The 20,544-nt window shown below is 40.6% G+C and overlaps 2 protein-coding genes across 11 annotated transcripts in view; one reads left to right on the top strand and one right to left on the bottom strand.

The window, feature by feature from the left end:
- Positions 1–17,883, top strand: part of ppfia2 (PTPRF interacting protein alpha 2) — a 154,895-nt gene extending 137,012 nt beyond the window's left edge. For 2 of the 10 annotated variants that reach the window (XM_034863517.1, XM_034863515.1), the window contains exons 17-33: positions 1,288–1,317; positions 1,423–1,553; positions 2,227–2,408; positions 2,625–2,715; positions 4,139–4,141; positions 6,565–6,646; positions 7,629–7,829; positions 10,225–10,287; positions 11,563–11,595; positions 11,714–11,889; positions 12,123–12,220; positions 12,326–12,501; positions 13,049–13,117; positions 13,809–13,965; positions 14,213–14,269; positions 15,871–15,962; positions 17,571–17,883. In XM_034863517.1, coding sequence (XP_034719408.1) covers positions 1,288–1,317; positions 1,423–1,553; positions 2,227–2,408; positions 2,625–2,715; positions 4,139–4,141; positions 6,565–6,646; positions 7,629–7,829; positions 10,225–10,287; positions 11,563–11,595; positions 11,714–11,889; positions 12,123–12,220; positions 12,326–12,501; positions 13,049–13,117; positions 13,809–13,965; positions 14,213–14,269; positions 15,871–15,929 — 1,608 coding nt within the window. In that variant the 3' untranslated portion in view covers positions 15,930–15,962; positions 17,571–17,883. Of the gene's footprint in view, positions 1–1,287; positions 1,318–1,422; positions 1,554–2,226; positions 2,409–2,624; positions 2,716–4,138; positions 4,142–6,564; positions 6,647–7,628; positions 7,830–10,224; positions 10,288–11,562; positions 11,596–11,713; positions 11,890–12,122; positions 12,221–12,325; positions 12,502–13,048; positions 13,118–13,808; positions 13,966–14,212; positions 14,270–15,870; positions 15,963–17,021; positions 17,200–17,570 lie in introns of those variants that run through there. The other 8 variants (XM_034863520.1, XM_034863522.1, XM_034863514.1 and 5 more) reach the window with 7 other exon arrangements.
- A 138-nt stretch (positions 17,884–18,021) lies between these two features.
- The window catches only part of acss3 (acyl-CoA synthetase short chain family member 3), a 43,731-nt gene continuing 41,208 nt past the window's right edge, over positions 18,022–20,544 (bottom strand). Inside the window, exon 16 of the mRNA XM_034863573.1 lies at positions 18,022–19,120. Coding sequence (XP_034719464.1) covers positions 19,043–19,120 — 78 coding nt within the window. The 3' untranslated portion in view covers positions 18,022–19,042. The remainder of the gene's footprint in view (positions 19,121–20,544) is intronic.

The raw sequence follows: 20,544 nt of genomic DNA, 5'->3' as shown, positions 1-20,544 counted from the left end.
TTACAACAGTGTTCACAGGTGAAAGCTCTGCAGAACCATGAATCACGCATTTTGATGAAAAGACTGATGGCTAGGGTGAAATTTGACATGGATTTCTATGAGGTGGCAAATTGCAAAAATGGTCATCCGTCACTGATTTCAGTCTGTAGTGCTGCGATTCCTGCCATAAGGGATTTCCTGTCCTCCCATCACACAGTGGAAATTGAGTCTGAGTGTGTACTTTCAGGAATTTCAGATTTATTTTTAGATATTGTACCACTTTTGTAAGTGTTTAGAAATGCACATAGGTTGAGAAATGTATCTTTTACAAATGTATTGTACATATAATACTTCTCACTCCCTTATTTGGCATCATTTGTCCATAACAATGCATTAAGTTTGAAGTTTATGGTTGTTTCAATCTCTAGTAAACATTGCTTTTGTTGAAAGAAGCAAAAGAGATAAAGGCAACTGATCGGTCCAGGTTTTAGAGTATCTCTGCATGTTAAACTGTTATAGCTAGAGAAGACATTCATTTTTGAAGGCTTGCTGCATTAAAGTAGCGTGCAGAGAAAGTCGTGACAGAAACGGTCTTAGCTGTAAGCTGTCATCTTGCAACCCAGTTGTCAAAGGGATGGCCTGCAGTTTCTCCAAAAAGAGACAATAATATGTTTTACAGCTCAGTTCCTCTCTGATGCTCTTAACATTGACCTGAGGCTGAAACATACATGCAACTGGCATCAAGATTACATTTTTTAATTGAAATAATTGCAAAATATTCATATATGCCACCATAATCCACCACTGCAGGTGGAGGGTCATTTACCCAGAGGCTTTTACATGTAAAGCTTTGATTTTATTGATCTGTCAAATCTGTCCCGGTGTATTGATCTGTGAATTGAATCTCTGCCATTGGGCAAAGGCTAATGAGTATCTTATGGTTTATGATATAAATATGAATGAGCCAATAGTCTTTTATTTATTACCAACATGGAAATGTCTGTTGTCCAGGCTTTAACACAGCGGTGTCAAACTCAGTTTCACTAAGGGCCACACTGGAAAATTAGAATCACATCAAGGGCCAGACATGTACAATTTATTGCTTTTATGTGATGGAAAAAGTCAAATATCGTTGATATATGTTGTATTATTGCCTGTCTACTATAGTCTTCTCACTTATAGTTTGGTTAGCAAAATTCTGAAGAAAATGCCAAAAGGCCAGATCAGGCCCACGGGCCTTGAGTTTGACACGTGTGCTTTAACGCATGAATATTGACTTGACTTGTCTTTTTCTTCTCTGCCCGACAGCCCAGTGATCTGAGGAAACACAGGAGAAAGGTACAGGCTGTATAGTTTAATAAAATGGTTGCTGTAATAACGCAGACGTGATTTACTGGTATCCGAGGGTCATCTAATGCCCCATTATTTGCCCTTGTCCCTCAGATAGCAGCTGTGGACGAGGACGGACGCGAGGACAAGGCCACCATCAAGTGCGAGACCTCCCCCCCGCCAACGCCGCGCACTGTCCGAATGACACACACACTGCCAGCCTCCTCGCACAATGACGCACGAGGGTAAGTCTCAGCTGTGCAAACATTTCTGAAATGTCGTTGGCAGAGTCGTTTTGGCTTTTTCTACTTCACGTTGAACGTTTAGACTGATCTTTTAGGATGTTACCTTAACCTTAACTGTAGTTGAGGAGTTTTCTTTTGTTTGATTGCCTCTCTATCTTAGATGTAAATTATAATATTTCTTGCAAAAGGTTAGCTTGATGTTCTGTTTATTAGATGGTTTATACATCTTAGCTCTGCCTGTTTTTGCTTTGGATGAAAACAAGATGGTTTACTTGGAAGCTTCCAATTAAGCTGTAATTTTGCCATGCATAATTTTTAAGCACACTAGAGATAAGCTGGGTGCTTTTTCCCAGATTAATTGGCGTGGATAAATGAGCTTAAAAAGTGAAGCCGGGGAAAGCAGAACATTCTTCTAGATACTGCACAGAAAAATAGACCAGAACAGAGCAAAGAAATAATGTGAGGTGACAATTCCTGGAAATGTATAAAATATATACACTGAGGTATGCACAGGCAACTAACAACTGTTCTATTCTTACTATTCAAATGACAATCTTTGTAAACCTTAACTCATGTTTTGTGTGTGTGTGTGTGTGTGTGTGTGTGTGCGTGTGTGTGTGTGTGTGTGTGTGTGTGTCTGTTCGTCCATCTGTCCGTCCGTCCGTCCCCTCAGGATCGTGTCCTCTCTGGAGGCTGAGGCCAGTGCACTGAGTAGTGTAGCCAGCAGCCAAGACTCCCTTCACAAGCAGCCAAAGAAAAAAGGCATCAAATCCTCTATCGGGCGGCTTTTTGGCAAGAAGGAGAAGGGCAGAATGGCACATCTGGCACACAGACATGTCATGGTAGATCCCCAAGGTGGGCACTGGAGACATGTTTAAATAATACTCATATTTCAACTAATACCTTATTTGCATAGTTTAGATTTATTGTACTAACGACACCGCTAAAAGGGGTGATTTAACCATGTTAAACAGAGGCAAATACAGGCACTTATGAGAACATTTTAGTATTTATTTTTGTTGTATCGTACAGAATCCGGTTATATTCACTGATATCCTCTTTTTCTCTCAGCGACCATGATGGACCCAGACATGGCAGGCCAGGACATGGGGATGGGCAAGCTGGGAGCTCAGGCTGAGAAGGACCGGAGGTTGAAAAAGAAGTAAGCTTTGTCCCCAGAACTGCATCACTAGTCACCAAAGCAGACATCCCAGTAGTCCTTTAGTAGGATCTACGTATTCGCAGCCAACAGTGTCCATTTAATATATCTACTGGTACAAATGGCCATGTGCACTCCATGGTCATGTTTTAAAAGAAGCTTTGTGTTTGAAAGTTGTCTAGCTGTATGTTTTTAGACCTTTTCACTGTAGTATATATATAATCCAATCTGACGTTTGACAAATAGACAAAGGCTACTACATCCACCTCCTGTGTTTACCTCAAGCTATCCCCCTCTATGAAAGCTGTACTTCTCACAGCTGTACTTTAAATGCAATATCATATCCCACACTCAGGGCAGGATCAATAGAAAGCAGAAGCTGGAGCAGAGATCAGCATCACTGTATTCAGACACAGAGCCAAAGTCAGACTATTGATCTGGGTGGAAAACCCAATTAATCTCACAAAGCTATTTTGTCAATTTGGAACTTATAGACGACTTTCCCAACAAACTGCCCATAAATTACACTCAGTCAGATCTGGTGTGTTCTGCCCTGCAGGGAAAAAGGGGGAAACCGCTCGCAAATGTTTCAGCAGGACTTTTGCAGAATGTGTGTGTGTGTGTGTGTGTGTGTGTGTGTGTGTGTGTGTGTGTGTGTGTGTGTGTGTGTGTGTGTGTGTGTGAGAGCGTGCGTGTGTGCGAGCGTGCATTTGCCATGCCCCAGTGCCAAATGATGAATGTCATTTGCTCGAAATGCACATTGAGTTGTCATGACGAATAACTTTGCCTCCCATATAGTCAATAGAGAGTGTTGTACGTTGACAAATGTGTTGTTTTTCTTCCGCTGCACTGACTTCTTCATAGCAGTGTCCGGGATTAAGGCCACACCACCACCTTGCATCTTGGTGCCTCCTCCTCCACACTGCATGCCATTGAGCTGCCTGCACTATTACCATTTCAGCATCTTGATCAATCAGTACCACTGTGGTTCTCATTGTTGGGTGTGTTCTTTATTCTTACTTTGTTTTCTTCGAGAGCTAACGACAAGTATCTGAATGTAACTGAGCATTTGAATGTAAGGCCATGGAGGGGGTCTTGCTGTGTTTCAGTGCATTTTCTCATTTCCTCTGCTGCACGAAATGTGGTCAGAACTGCATTGTAGAAGATGCCTTTTTTTTTGGACCGGTCTACAGATGTTCCTGTAAACAAATGTCCTTCATTGTGAGATGTGTGTGTGTGTGTGTGTGTGTGTGTGTGAGCGCACGTGTTTGTTTGCAGCCGTATCGTTAATTGCCTATTAACTCATTAACATTTTTTGTACTTTTGTCTCCCCGTCGCTCTCTCTCTTTCTCTCCTTTCTTTGCTCTCTGATTCTCTCCTTTCTTACCCTTCCTCTCCCTCCCATCACCCTCTGACTCTAACAAAGCGGGTAAGTTGCGAGGATGAATAACTGAACCTCCTGGATATGACCATTGTCTCAGCCATATTACCCTGTCTGCCATCTCTCCTGTCTGTCCGCCATCCGTCCTCTACCGAAAGACCAGTGCCAAAGCTGACGTCTCTATTCTATCGATGTATCTCTCTATCCTTCATGGCTGTTAACAACGGCTTTGCGTTCTTTCTTTCTTTTTGTCATTTACCATCTGAAGACGTTTCTTCCCCCCTTTTTACAGTTCAATGGCAGCTGCATCCATGGCTGGACAGAGAATGTGCCGCCGCTAAAACTGGGGCCCAAATTTTATACCCGGAATGTCTTCCTCTCCTTATATGTGTCTCTATCTATTTGTGTCAAATAACCAGCTGTAATATCTGGTTATGGGAATGTCAAATGTTCTTTTTGTTTGTATGATTTGTCATAACTGTTTCCTTACTTCCCTTTCCCCAGCTATGTTCAGTGGATGTATTTCTCCATGCATTAGACCTGACCTGAACATAAAACATGTGCTGGATAGATAAGACAATGAATGTATCTGGTTGTGTTCGGACGAACACATTTCCTCTGTCACCTGTAGGCCTGTGTATGCCATGTATTCTGTGTTTAAGTGCCCTTTCACTGTACTGAGGCCTTCAACGCTCTGAGTGCTACATGTATCATGTTTATTACTAAGCCCACTCTTTCCATTTGTCAAAGTTCTTTGACAACACACACAGGCAATGTGTTGTTGATTCAGAGTTTATTGTTGTGCAATGTGTTCACCAAATTGAATAAGAACTGCATTGTTTTTGGCGTGCTGGTGTGAGTATGAGTGCGTTCCCTGGTCCCGTTTGACAGGCATTTTTAGGCTGTTTATAAGTTGTCCATGTCTGGTTGATAGTGGAAGGGTTCAGCACAATACAAATAGCTCTGTGCATAACAGACAAAGAGCATGTATTCACTGCTCTTTGTCGAAAAGGTGCAAATGACATCGCTCTGAGTAATTGGGCACCGTAAGTGAGGCAAAACAAAAGCTCTCTTAGGTTACACTTCAACTGCTGAAACAAAAAAAAACATAGAGCGCAGCCCAGACACTGTGAAGAAAAGTTACTTTAAAAAATATCCTGCTGCATGATTCAAATACTGCATTACCAAGAGTATCAGTGTGAAAAAAGTCTCTTTCAGCAGAATACATTCGGAGTGGCTGATCTGGGATGAGTTGGGCAAATGTGCTTAGATTAGCAATGTATTGTCCAGGTTCACTGCAGCACAGTGCCTACCAGGTGTATGTGTGTATGAGTGTGATATTTTTGCTCTCATAAGACACATACAGTACATCCACCAAGGATGTACGACCTTGCAAATGTGTTATTTTAAAGTGTTCATATTGTGCTTTTTGGCTTTCCCACTTTTGACCGTATGACAGTTTTCATGAGCAGATGGTAATGATTAAACATTGACTTTGAGCCACAGTAGGGGGCAAAACTTATATCTGTAGCAGTGTTGGGAAAAAGTACATCAAAATGTGGTAGCGCTAATATTCACACCAAAAAACAATTGCTTGTTTCTTGGCTAATGCCCTTAAAGGTGCACTGTAAGTTCCTGCATGGTTTCAGCGCAATTTCATTTTTGTCTCAAATCGTAGGCATCTCTCCTCATCTCTCCGCCAGCTGCCTGCCCCCTGAATACACTGTGAAAAAGCCCTGTCTCGGGAGACAACACAGGGGTTGTAAACGTCAAACAAACGCTAGGAGCGCAGGCTGTGCACCAAAATACAACAAACCACGTTCCAGCCAATCACTGGTTTGTTGTACTTTGGTGCACAGCATGTGCCCCTAGTGTTTGTATATATATTTTGCTAAAGAAACCCTGAAAAAACATACAATGCTAATACATTTGGGCACAAAGGGCTGGTTCTACTTTCAACTAGCAGTGAATGTAATTATAAATACTGTAGGTATAGGACAGGTAGAATGTTTGTTTATGTCAGGATTAGGGAGTTGGGAAGGAATTCATTCAGTGAATGCCCTCATAAATGCAGTAATACAAAGCCTGTGAGTGAGTGTGTGTGGGTGAGTGGAGGTACAGTTGTGTGCTTGTCTGCGCCACTCTCTGGCAGCACAGAGATGAATGATAAAACTCTGCTCTTTTCACCACGCTTAGTGTACAGGCTGGACTAGGAGATAATATGGATCTGAGTACTCTCTTTTCATGTTTTATACACACATAGTCTTGCACACACGCACACAAACACACACACAGTCCTGCATGCACACACTCGGACACACACGACACTGTGACTGCAGTGATTTGAGAGAGAGAGAGAGTTATTTAGTTAGTTTAAGAGGGTGTGTTGTTGTATCAGGGTGAAAATGTGTGTTTATTATGACGTACAAGTACACATGTTCATACTAGGTCTCCTCTGTCCCTGCCTTCAGACACGAGCTATTGGAGGAGGCCAGGAGAAAGGGTTTACCTTTCGCCCAATGGGATGGCCCAACAGTTGTAGCCTGGCTGGAGGTAAGTTGGGCACATCTTTTGTTTGTTGATCTCTATCTGGTGATTTTCATTTTCAAACATATTCAATTGCAAGTTACTAAAGGTGTGTATAAAGACCCAAGAGCTTTACTTTTATAACTCACAAGCTTCCTGTTGATTGCCCCACAGTTTACTAACTTTGTCTTCAAATACATGCAGAATATTGCACAGAATTCAGACTAAGCTCATTCAAAGTCCCATTTCCCTTAATATTAATTATGCATGAGTGTCATGTGTTCTCTCTAAGACATAAAAGGCACTGGTCTTCTGTTGGACTTCAAACATTCACTGCAACACATCTTTGACTTGATGAAATAAGCTATTCAATATACAGTCATTGTAAGGCGTTTATATTGTTGGTTTGCTCAGATCCATTATAAGGAATTTTTATTAGGCTATGACCCCAATTCCAATTTATGATAAATAATTTGCAGATGAATTAGTGTAGTGAATCACTCACTCAGTTCCTCTGACTGATATCACTCAGTTTCTCTAACTACACACATTGGATTAAACAGTAGAAAAAGCTGAACTATAGAAACTCTACTGCCCCCTGATGTCCAATGGATGACCTACAGCCACCAAACGATTCTGGACTCAACCAACCTCAGACCACAATCTTCCAGTTTCTGGGGGCTGATACTTGCTGATAATTACTGAGCTGCTGATATGCCGGCATTTTGTGTTCACATTACATTTCAAATTCTTGTCAAGATGGAACATCCTGTGTAACAGTATGTTGACTATCAAAGGACAGAATTCTCTGCTTAAACCCAGGATTCTGACAAAAATGCAACAATTGATAAAAGTATTGACAAGCATTTTAGTTGAAAAACATCAAATTGTTTCATTAACTAAACCAAATATTGTCTAAATAGTTTTAGTTTTAAATAGATTTTTAGAAGAAGGCCACTACTACTTTCTGGCCGAACTCAACATCCTGTCTCCTCTCTGTGTCGTTAAGCTGTGGTTGGGAATGCCGGCCTGGTACGTGGCGGCGTGTCGCGCCAACGTGAAGAGCGGAGCCATCATGTCGGCCCTCTCTGACACCGAGATCCAGAGGGAGATCGGTATCAGTAACCCTCTGCACCGCCTCAAACTTCGCCTGGCCATCCAGGAAATGGTCTCCCTCACCAGCCCCTCTGCACCGCCCACCTCCAGAACCGTGAGTTGTACAGAAAATATGGGAACATGGACGCAGACTAGAATTTTAGTTGTATAAACATTTGTTGGAGACGGAGCTGATCAGGAGGAAGAAGTAATCTCAACATTTTGTGGAGTAGAAATGGAATTAAAGGAGCTGCCATAACGATTTAAATATTAAAGAATGTTTAGGAACTACACTTATTTCTTGCTGAAAAAAAGATGATATCAAAACACTTCAAAACTTCTGTTAATAATGTCTGTTCATTATGAAGCTAGAATAGCTGTAAACTGACTTACCTTGGTTGCCAAAGTTTTTGTAAAAAGGTCATTTTGGGAAATTTGCTTATTCGCTTTTTCAGATAGATAGATAGATAGATAGATAGATAGATAGATAGATAGATAGATAGATAACATTGATCTCACTGTTCAATATGAAGCACCCTGTTATCTTAGCTTAGCATAAAGACTAAAAACAGGGGAAAACAACTAGCATGGCTATGTCAGAGAGGAACCAAATCCACCTACCAGCACATCCAATATTTATGGTTTTACAGGCTTCCAATAAACCTAACAGGCTGCTGCTTCCTGTGTAATATTGAACAATAACATCAATCTTTTTTAAAAAGTTCGGCAAGGCTGCCACGCTAACCTAGGCCAGTTAGTACGGCTGGATCATTTCTTTCAATTAAATGCAAGAGCCTCGACCCCCCCCCCCCCCCCCCCCCCCCCCCCCCCTCCTACTCCCGACATGTTTACCTTAACTTCATTCTGCTGTTATTAAGGCAGAATTACTTATTAAAAGTAAAATGGCATCATTTCTGCCTCCAGATCAGCTCCGACAAATGTTTTATGACTGATTGTCCTCACTGCTTACATGCACAATGCCTCCAGACATGAGGGACATGTGTGTTGGCGGGTGACAACAGCCAAATTATTATCAAACGAGCCGTTAAGATCACACCCAGCACATTATAAATCCAACAGTCTTTGTCAAAAGTAAGTAAATGTTACAGTGGGAGTCAGTTCTGGCCCTGGGTTTAGAACATTGCTCCAGTGCGTGCTGCAGTTTAGCTCTTCAGTTATTCCACAACACAGTTGGTTTTGTAGCTCCCTGTTGTCATGGTAATTGCATACGGTCTCTGAGGAATCTGCTGCTCCTTAATGATAGTGACTGTTCACACTGCAGAGCAAGGAATAATGTGCTTTTTTCTGAAGGTACACAAATGCAGACCATACATCATACAAACATGATAAGTTATATAAACCCAGCAGAGAATATTCATTTGTGTTTTTAGTTTCTACATATAATCCATGCATGCCAAAGTCATAACTCATGAGCAGTGATCTTTTCCTGTGTTCTCCTATGTAAAATAACACTAGCAGTCCTATCTTATGCTCCCCCCATTCCCCCTTTACCTCACCATATCATCTACCACTTAGCTCCACTTCCACACCTCATAAAACTTTCATTACAGAGCATGCTACTCCCCATGTCCGAACACAAACCCCCCCCCCCCCCCCCCCCCCCCCCCCCCCCCCCCCCCCCCCCCCCCCCCCCCCCCCCCCCCCCCCCCCCCCCCCCCCCCCCCTCAACTGTGACGGGCGCTCTGCCTGTTGTGGCACTTAGTAAAACTCCACACTTAAAACGAGGGAAGTTAATAGACCTTGTAAGTATGGTTTGGCATGTGTGCCGTGCTGAAAATGGAGGGAGGGGAAAGAATTGGTAACTTTAACTGACACTGTTACAACTGGATCCCCCTCAAACATGGAGTGAAGGAATGCTCCACTGAGACTGAAGAACAATCAGTGCTGCTCCAACGGTGCAGAATAAAGGGTTGAGTCACACAAATTACATAAAACATAGTTACTTAGTGTTTGCCAGAGATAGTTTTAGATTCATCTGTGCTGAGAGTTCTGCCTCCACCAGTGTCCAGTGTCAACAGCTGTGATTGGGACTACTTTCTACGGAAGAAATAGTTCCCATTAAAATACTGGCTGCATGTTTTGTGGAGAGAGAAGTGCTTTTCTGTAATTTGAGTGAATCAACCTTTTACTGGTAAGAATATAGATTGAGATGGATGAGTAATGGGTGCTGTGTGTGTCTTTTCGTGTTAATAGTACTAATTTATTTGGTCTTCCTTGTTGTGCATGCCAACTGTCTGTTATTTGTGGTTGTACTGTATGCCAAAACTGGGATGTTCTGTGCTGTACTGTACTGTGTTGTGTTTTTGTCCTCTTCACATGCCCTTTGACCCCTGGCGGGTTTAGGGCCAGTTCATGATCTGACTGTGATGCTATAACACTATTGGCTTACAGTGGTGCTGCTCTTCTTCTTTAACACTGCTTGCCCCTCCTACCGGACCTCTACTACCAACCCTGCTGCTGCTCTGTCTCTTGGGCTCTGCCCCTTGTAGCCTTCAGGCAATGTATGGCTGACCCATGAGGAGATGGAGACCATGGCAGCCCCTTCCAAAACGGTCAGTCCGCTTGTGTCCTTCACCGTCGCCCGTTTCTTTCTATGTCAGTCATGTGTGTCAGGGGAGTGATAGGGGATATTGGAGGGATTGAATGAGGAGAGACCTGGGTGGTGACTGATGGAGCAGGCATGCTTCATTTCCTGTTCTGTGAGCCTCTTCTCAACACTCATTTTAAACTGGAGTTTAGTCAATGAAATACAAAGTAGTGTTTGGCCTGAAGCCTTTTGCTGCTGCTGATGGCTCAGTGAAGGTGTGTGTCAATTTTTGCTGTTGTTTGACTTAGTTCATCTCCATTATGAAAGGTCATGAATAATCAGGACTAGACGGTTTATTTCTGTGTTAATGTTACAAAAACACCACCCAAGACTCACCACACACCAGATCTCTAATAGTCATTTTAATGCATTTGGCTTCTTCCGGTCTGCAGTGCACATCAGTGTGTTGGCCCGATGAAGCTGGATGTTAAATGTAGCATTTATATCCAAAAGAAGCCTTTTCTCACACAGAAATGAAGAAAAAACTTCTAGAGATCTGATTTGCAGTGAGATTTGAGCTTCTCCATCATTATCATTGACTGTATCAAGCTGTGGGCGAGTATTTGTGGCCATGAAGTAGATTTTTCAATAATGTGCCATGGAAGGAAAGTAATACATTGTGACCATTACATTTTAATTAGTAGAATCAATAACTGGATTGTAAATCCATCAGTACCTCCACCTCCTAGCAATACGAAATTATGTTCATTTTACACAAGTCTTAACAGAAAGAGTACAGGCTATTACCTCATTCTAATGCATTAATCTAAAGCTGATGCTCCCTTTTGTTAAAATAAAAACAAACCTACATCACACCTGATGTGCCTTATCTCCTATCTGGTTTCAGGACCTACAAAGCTAAAAGCCAATCTTAAACCATTTTTGGGACAGCATTTTGACCCATTATTTCCAAATGCAAGCTGTCAGGCCAGGCCACATCTGAGGGTGAAAACAGATATCACTCTGGAGACTAATTCTCATGCCATTTAGATCTGAGCCTTCTTCCCTTTTAAAGCACCTTGTTGTTAGTCAAGCTTTGTGAAAATGTAGCAGCGGTTGGTAAGAAGAGACTTTCTTCCTTCATCTTACTTTTCCCTTATTTTAGAAACATTTCCTTTGTTCATTCAGCATGCACTATTATCAGTCAGATACGGATGCAGCTACAGGATTTGTTATTAAAAAATGTGGGCCTTCATTTCCTGTCCTAAGTATACTTTTATCTTGTCCTTGTTTCAATCAGAAGTCTGATTCAGAAGAGGGCAGCTGGGCACAGGTAAGGGGAAACCCTTCTCTCTGTCCATTTCTGACATTTATTACAGATTAAGTCTTACAGCCAATGTGAACATGCATCCCGTAAAATCAAGCGGGCTGACTTATGTCTTCTCTATCAGACTCTAGCTTATGGCGACATGAACCATGAGTGGATAGGGAATGAGTGGCTGCCCAGTCTAGGACTACCTCAGTACCGCAGCTACTTCATGGAGTGCCTGGTGGACGCGCGCATGCTGGACCACCTAACCAAGAAGGACCTTCGGGTGCATCTCAAAATGGTGGACAGCTTCCACAGGTACTGGACTCAGCTCACCTGTGAGCAGACAGTATCAGTCAAAGATATTCATAACATCCCTAGAAGACATTTTATTTTTCAGAAGGGCTGGTTTTCATTGAGTTTCAGTTGCTCTTTCTGTAATGGATGTTTTAGGCTGTTTTTGTGTGTGTGTGTGTGTGTGTTTGCAAATGGACGACAAAAACGTTTTTCCCGTCACATGGCTGTGTAAATGTGTGATTTTCTAACACCAGAACAAGTTTACAGTATGGAATCATGGGTCTGAAGAAGCTCAACTATGACAGAAAGGAACTGGAGAGACGCAGGGAGCATAGCCAGCACGAAATGAGAGGCAAGTGTACCCAAAATAAAAATCATCATAATAAAGCAAAAACACAAATAAATAAATAAATGGAGATCAAGATTTACCATGAGATTTCTGTACTTGTGTGTGCAGATGTACTGGTGTGGAGTAACGAGCGGGTCATCCGCTGGGTGCAGAGCATAGGCCTGAGAGACTACGCCAACATCCTGCTAGAGAGCGGCGTGCATGGAGCTCTGGTCGCCTTGGATGACAACTTTGACTACAGCAGTTTGGCGCTACTCCTCCAGATCCCCAACCAAAACACTCAGGTACTGCAGCTGCGCCAACACTGGCACACACTTCCCTCGATCAGACTGTTGACGGGTACATTTTAGATTGCAACTCAAGACAAACTAAGGTTTGACTGATGTTTTGCCAAAAATCTGTTGTCCATCAGCAAAGTTTGGTCTGAATATCACTGAATATCATCTATATTCATAGCTTTTCCACACTGCATATGGAAACACCTCATTGTGAGAGGAACATTTAGTATTTTTAACTTTTTGTATGCCGTTGTCAAGCCAAATATGGGCAGGAATATTATCCTTCACCAGCTTCAGTCTAAAAGTAGAGCTATGACGGTATCGGCCTTCAAAAAGCTGGTCGAATTTAAATCAGAACATGCAGATTTGCCAACTGTCACTCTGGCAGGTTGCCCTGTGAATTTTTACTGCACATCTCGTCTATACTCAGGTAAAATGGATATGCAGCGCGACTAACGTAATGCGTCAGCTGCCTCTGTTACCATTCTGGTAAAAATAGCTGGCTTTGTGGAAATCAGAATGTGTTGTTTTATTTATTTTTTCTCCCCCTCAGGCACGTCAGATTCTGGAGCGAGAGTACAATAACATGCTGGCGCTGGGCACCGACAGGAGACTGGATGAGGTGAGCTCAGCTATTAACACAAGACTGACCTCACACTGCTGTGAGGGGAAATGTCATGACTGACAAAGCTGGTTAGTCATTTCAGATCACTTGCAACAATTACACTTTTAAACATAATTAGTTAGCTCACTGTCATATGATCTTTAATTCTGTTTTATTTTGTATGTAAATCAGACCAGTTAAAGGAAGCCGCCGCCATGACTCAGTCACAATCACAATATTTCAGTCCACTGTGATTACTATCTATTCATGATAAGAGCTTTCACATACAATATCCTTTTGTTGAGATTTAAAGTTGCAGAAGTCCTATTCCAAGAATGATGTTTACCCTAACAGTGACCTAAATTTCCCCGTATCCCAAAATTGGGCCACTTGCAATTATTTTGAAAATAGCAGAGGAAGGTAAATCTTATCAGAGCTAACGTCAACAAGTTGGACACTTTTTACTTTCACTTCCAATCACTTAGGCCTTTCACATTAGTGGTTTTATGTATTTTTCATTTCAATAGTCATCTTATCCCTGAAGTAATGACATATAAACCTAGAGAAATCAATGACCTTTCTTTCATTAACACCCTATCACATTGAGGGAGGCCAATTTAAAAATGGAGTGTTTACCTACGTGATAAATGGGCCATTATTATCGACTGTTGTGCCTAAAAAGCGTGAATGATATTTCTCTGTCTATCAGTGTGAAGACAAAGACTTCCGAGGTCCATCATGGAGGAGGCAGTTCCCGCCCAGAGACGTTCACGGTATAAGTATGATGCCCGGATCAGCGGAGACGCTCCCTGCTGGATTCCGTCTCACTGCCACGTCTGGTCACTCCCGAAGATTGCCCCCCGAGGGTAAGTGCCTGTCCCTACACCTTAATTCATCCACTGGCAGATTGTTACTTCAGTAATGGTGTTATTGTTATAGTGCATGACAATTTGTTAGAGGTGGATATTTTCTGAAAAGTGGCATCCAAAGGCAGCTACAAAGCAAAGGTTAAACCCACCTGTTGCACAGCACACCTGAGTGCAGGAGTAGCTGCTCCTTGCTGTGTTGTGACTCTCTCTTGTTCCCTCTGACTCTGTGATGGCTGCTCTGCAGTCCTCTATGAGGCGCTGGATGACAGTCCTGACGACATGTATTTGGATTGGTTTCAAGGTCAGCTATGCCCCTCTGAGGGTTCTGGGCTTGTTGGCCCTGCGTGTCGTATTATTCTACATACACACCCTCCTCCCCCTCACATAGTCTCTGCCAACCACTGTGTGGCTGTATCTCTCCTTTTCTCTGTGGTCTCTCACCTCGTTCTCTCCTACTCTTCAATCTCTCTGATATCCAACTCCAAGGGTGTCGTTTTGCAAAGTTGCAAAATAGTTGTATAAACTAGAGGGCCAAGTTATGGATTAGGACCCATGCTTGCTGGTGTAACCCTTGAAGTCACAGTAATTGAGCAGCAAGCAAAAGGTGGCTGAGCAGTGCTATGTAAGTTGGCCTGAATCAGGTTTACATAGGTAACTGGATGTCTCAAGAACTCAAACTGACCATGTGTCATTTCTCATCCCTCTGCTGTTAAGAGGACACTGGCTGTAATCGGCTTTTATTAAAGGATTCCGGGTCATTACAACTTGGTTTTCATAGTTTCAATCATCATTTTAATTTGTTCTGATTCCAGTGTACTCAAGGTAATAGCTGTGATCTGGGAACACGGTGACATTGAAGAGAAAAAAAATCACAGGTTGTTAACAATTAAACCAGATTATCTAAACCACTTTATTTGGAAGATAAACTAAAAGTGAGCAGAAGAACAGCTGACTGTACAAGAAAGTATGATAACGTAAAAGCTTCCTAGTGCAGGATGTTTACAACAGACAGTTTGGATAAAAATGGTAATGCTTGCTTGCTTTTTTTTCTTCCAAAATAGTACTTCCCAACTGGGGGACTTGTTGGAAACCGGTCTTATCTTCTGACTGTTAATGTGCTTTGCCCCTTCTTACTTTTTTCCAGCAATGTCTCCGCATTAACAGATCTCAGCAATTTACGTGCTTAAATTCAAAGGTATTCATGCCAATTGGAACAAAGGTCAAAACAAAAGAAGATCTAGGTCTACTTTCTCAATTGTTTTAGAGTCCTCAACTACATTATTAGACGTAGTTTGTTCATTTGTCTTAGAACTGTTGTATATATGTATATGTAAGCACCTTGGACTAAATTTTTCCTTGAATTGAGATTGTTTAGTCAACTGCTTCCAAGGCCAAGAATGAGCAGTAAAGCTCAAAGATCCAAATTGTAATGACACGGAAATGATCCTTTAAAGGGATGCAGAGTGTATTATGCCACCCGAGGTTGTGATACACGTCTGGAAATCCTCCCACTGCACTGATTTCGGCCAGTGTTCTCCTAACAAAGTGTTCCCGCTGACACTGAAACAGCCTTCCCGTGTTCCTCTGTCTCTGCTCCCTGGTCTGTGACATCCACAATACACTCAAATCCTGTTGCTGCTGTTGTCCACTCAAAATCAAGACTTCCTTTGAGTGAGTGATACATGGTTTTCTCTTGAGGGGTGACATACAAGTAAGCTCCGTTGTGTGAGAAACATGTTTTGCTTGTGATCTCACTCGTTCCATTAAGGACGTCTAATCTTGTGGCACGTATTTGGGGTGGTGACCAAGTGGAGGAATGTTTCCTTGTCACCCAATGTAATAACATCGAGGCTTTGATATTTAGACCTAAAGCTCTTTCTCTCTCGCTGTCTCCCCCTACAGTTGGACCGTCTGCAGTGCAGCGGCTGGACAGCTCCACGGTGAGAACCTATTCCTGCTGAGAGGAGGAAGAGAGGGACCTTAAACTGTACGCTGTATGTAACACAACACAGACTCTCGCTCTGTTAAATACACTGCTTTCTGCAGAAGTACTTAAAACAGATATTGGGTTAGAGAAAATAATTGTTTCCCAAGATAAGGATGTGTCTCATCGACTTGGCGAGCCTGTGCTGTGTTGTTGCCAGGTAGCTGTGATAAGGGGATGGGAGATGGCGGGGCGAGCAGCGAGCCACCGTCTCATACTAATGTCACGAAGATGAGTCAGTCATGGTCCAAGCTTTAGAATAAATGAGGAGTTTAGTACGTTACACAGAGACAAGTCAACAAAGTTAATGTACAGTTCAAGGCTCCTAACAATATGCCTTATCCAGACTTTAAAGATGACAAAGTGAGCTTTCTCTAATTTTATTTCCAACTGTTTTCTAAGTACTGCCAGGTGTAGTGAAAAAGTGTAATCTCTTGAGAATTTGATTTGATACGATGTCTCTCTGCATCTGTAGTGACAACATTGATGCAAATGCAAGAGGCAAAGGTAACCCTGAATCTCTGGATGCATTGTTTAGCATGGAAAGCCCAGGAAGAAAGCTATGTACCAAATGACTGCCTCATTCACTACTCCCTTTATAACAGGTATAGTTTACTCTAAAGTGAGCAGGAAGTTGAGCTTTTGTCAGATAAAAAAAAAAGATAAGTCATCACAATGTAATAAAAAAGCCAGTTTAGTACATTATAAAAAATCTCAAGTCCTAGTATGTTTGTGAAAGTAAAAAAAAAAAATCATAGTATGTTAAAATGTTATACAGGTTATAAATATTTCATCAAAGTCAAAGAAAGTTATTATAGTATGTCAGTTTCTTAAATGTACCTCTCACCATGTACTCCCACAGGTGTTACCGTAGGTATGCTATGGTACATGTACTGACTGCTGTTAGTACATTTACCAGTTTAGACCTATCTCACTCCTGGATCAATATCATTATAAACCGCTCTGACTAAAGTTATCAAATAAGAGAGGATCAGTTGATTCGTGGGAAAAGGTGTGTGAGTTTCATCTTTATAACTTTGTTTCCAAATCATTTGCTGATCCCATGAAGCACCCTGCGGGCTGTTTCCAAGGATTTCATCAGCACTCCCACATCATGCAAAAAAAGAAGACCAAACACAGTGCAAAGATCATTGAGAGCAAAGGGTTCAATTCTGTAGATGTGCACAAGAAACAAAAACTGATGGTGAGACTATTTCCTGCGCCCAGAATATCTCACCTTTAGCTGCTGTAAGCTGTCAACACCATAGAGGCATACAGGAAAACAAAAACCTTTTGCAATTATACCATCTCAGACTCAGCTTTTTAAGATTCTTTGCAAAACATTCACGCAAGATATAATTGAATATTTAGAAAATCACAGTTGCTAAAGATGGAGAATGCTGAAAATGAAGGTCAAAAGTTCACATTTTATACTGCTCTAAAGAACTAAATTAGCATTATATATGGTAAATGATTACTTTGCTAATAGTATTTCCAAAGTCACCTTCCAAATATTATTCTTGGCGTGTTATAATTTACGTTTTTCCGCATTTTCTTTAGAAACCTTAATAACTTTACAGCACCCCTATTGAAAACTTCTCATTCTGCTTCCCTTCAGGTACAGTTCTGAATGGAGATTAACTAGTGGAGCTGCTGCACAGGCAATCCTGCTGAGGAACAAACCATTCTGACGACACGCACTGCCAAGAAGCCCTCCTCTCCTCCCCGACCTACTTCTCCTTATGTGGGCACCAGATGCCGGTGCTAAACAGTCCTGCAGGCTGTCCTGTTGTCAGCATTTCTACCTTTTACATGTACAGAAACTTGTTGAAGCATAACGTACTGTGTATTTCTTCTACAGGAGATGTGTAGGTTATCTGTAAATAAATATGCCATTTTTTTAAATATATACACACATCTATATATAAAAAAAAGATATTCAGAGTTTGTGCAAAAAACATCCCTGCCACCTCATTTAGTGGACCATAGATTAATATATGCTGCTCTTAAACTGTCTCCATATTACCCTGTGCTCTAGATCATTTTGTACATATGGTTTTATTTTTTCATTGTGTCAATGATGACGATGAACCTGTGCTGCACCAGAGAGAGAGAAAAGGAGACTGGATGTGGTGTGAAAACCTGCCCTCTAGTGGTGTACAAAAACCACTCTGAGCCCCATTTCTGGCACCAACAAGCTTCTTTCTTACGGACTTGCTGTAATCTAGGAGGATTTTAAGAGGACATGTCGATGCACTGGAATGACATGACAAGCACTTTGATACAACCGCATCAACTCAGACTATTTAGTAGCCAAGGACAAAACAAGAGATGCCATTGCTCTCCGAAGTTGCACAAAACCACAAAAGCAGGACGTCATTCATAGAACCTATCACTTGTTGTACTGTATGTTTTGTCAGGCGATATATTAACACAAAGGACAACTACACACTCAGCCAAGCTGGCCTTCTCCCCCCTCGGACACTACAAAGGAAATAACTAAAAGACAGACTGCTTTAGCTCATAGTGTGCGTAGAGTGTATATGACCATATTGAAGTGAGGTGACATTTAATGAAAAACCTGTTGCTTGCTGTGACTTACATTAGTGTAACTGTTAACTCTTTGTTTCTGTCAGAGTTTCCAGGGTATCTGTCTTTTACTTATTTCTGATGGACGACTGAAGTCTTAATTTGTTTTTACATCTTCAGTTTGCACGAACAATGAATCATTTTTTGTCCATTTTTTTTTTTATTCTTGTACTTTGGTCAAAACTAAGTGGTGAGCAAGCAAATTATCATTGTCAATAAAAAAAAAACTGTCAGTGAATGAGTTTTCATTATTTCTCCACTGAACATTTGTATGCCTCAGACATTATTTTATACTTACAGTAGCCGTACCTTGCATCTGCTCATTAAATGAATATGCAGTGTAATTTCCGGTTACATACAAGTGAAAACATTAGCCATGTACATCAATGCCTACCTTCAACTTATAAGAAGAATCGCACAATTAAGTTTACATTTGAAGCCCCTAGAGTGAATTTGTTGCCAAAATGTATATTCTTCCTCATCTAACAGGTAAGGTCAGGCTCAGCAAGTTCTCAGAGCCTTTTCTACCTGCTTTTCGATGTCTTTGAAGACTTCTGGGTCCTCGATGGTTGGAGTGATCTGTGGTGGGGAGAAAAATGTATTTTACAATTCTAATGGATAATTTGAAAACAGTGTGGTAAATCTTATTAATACATATATATTCAAATATTTGAAGGTACATGATGCTTGTGAGACATTTTCACATTTATTACAATTAGATACATGTCAGGAAAGCATGTTAAAAAAATTATTAAAAAGTCCAAATATAGTATGTCAAAAAACAAAATCATGAAAAAGTCCTTGTAGGTGAAAAAAAATATTGTATGACAAAAAAGAAAAAGGTCATAGTATGTCGGAAAAATAACAAATGGCCAGAGTATGAAAGTTTTGAGGATAGCATGTTGAAGAAAAGAAAAATCTAGAAAAAGTCTTAGTATAGACTGTTGAAAAAATCCTAAAAAGTCATAGTCTAGTGTGTCGATATAATTATAAAAGGTCATTGTCAAGCAAAATCATGAAAAAAAAAAATCATGAAACAAGTCATAGTACAAACTGTCGAAAAAGAATTAAAAAGTAGTACTCAAAAAAATAAGTCAGTATAGTACGTCAAAAAATCCTAAAAAGTCACAGTAAATGATGTTTAAAAAATCATTAAGAAGTCATACGATAGTGTTTAAAAAATTAGGAAAAAGTCTCAGTAAATTATATACTGACAGTTTGGCAAAAAAACATGATTAAAAAGTCATAGTCAAAAAATCTTAAAAAAAAGTTGTACTATAGTACGTCAAAAAATCCAAAAAAGTCAAGATATCAAAATGTCATAAAAAGACACAGTATAGCAAGTCATTGCATAGCTCGTTTAAAAAACCATTAAGATGTCAAAGTGTAGTATGACGTCAAAAAGTCTCAGTATAGTATATACTGACATAGTTTGGCAAAAAAACATGATAAAAAGTCATATTATAATATGTTGAAAAAAATCATAGTATAGACTGTCAAAACAAAATCGTTGAAAAAAGTTGCACTATAATATGTCCAAAAAAAAAATGATAGTCTAGTATGTTGAAATAATTATAAAAGGTTATAGTATAGTGTGTCGAAAAAATCATATAAAAGTCATTGTATTGTATGTCGAGTAAAATCATGGAAAAAAATCATACTATAGACTGTCGAAAAAAATCGTTAAAAAAAACATAGTATAGTATGTTGGAAAAAAAAAAGTTGTACTATAGTATGTCAAAAAATCCAAAAAACTCAAGATATCAAAATGTCATAAAAGACACAGTATAGAAAGTCATTGGACAGCTCGTTTAAAAAAACATTAAGATGTCATAGTATGTCAAGCAAAATCATGAAAAAAGTCATAATATGTTATGTTGAAAAAAATCGTAAAAAGATCATAGTATAGTATGTTCAAAAAATTCAAAAGTTGCACTATAGTTTGTTAAAAAAGTTAAAGTCTAGTATGTTAAAATTATAAAAGGTTGTAGTATACTGTGTTG

This window comes from Etheostoma cragini, chromosome 23 (assembly GCF_013103735.1).
Source record: "Etheostoma cragini isolate CJK2018 chromosome 23, CSU_Ecrag_1.0, whole genome shotgun sequence".
In the NCBI taxonomy this organism is placed as follows: Eukaryota; Metazoa; Chordata; class Actinopteri; order Perciformes; family Percidae; genus Etheostoma; species Etheostoma cragini.
Note: the sequence above shows the minus strand (reverse complement) of the source record. Positions and strands in the feature narration are given on the sequence as shown.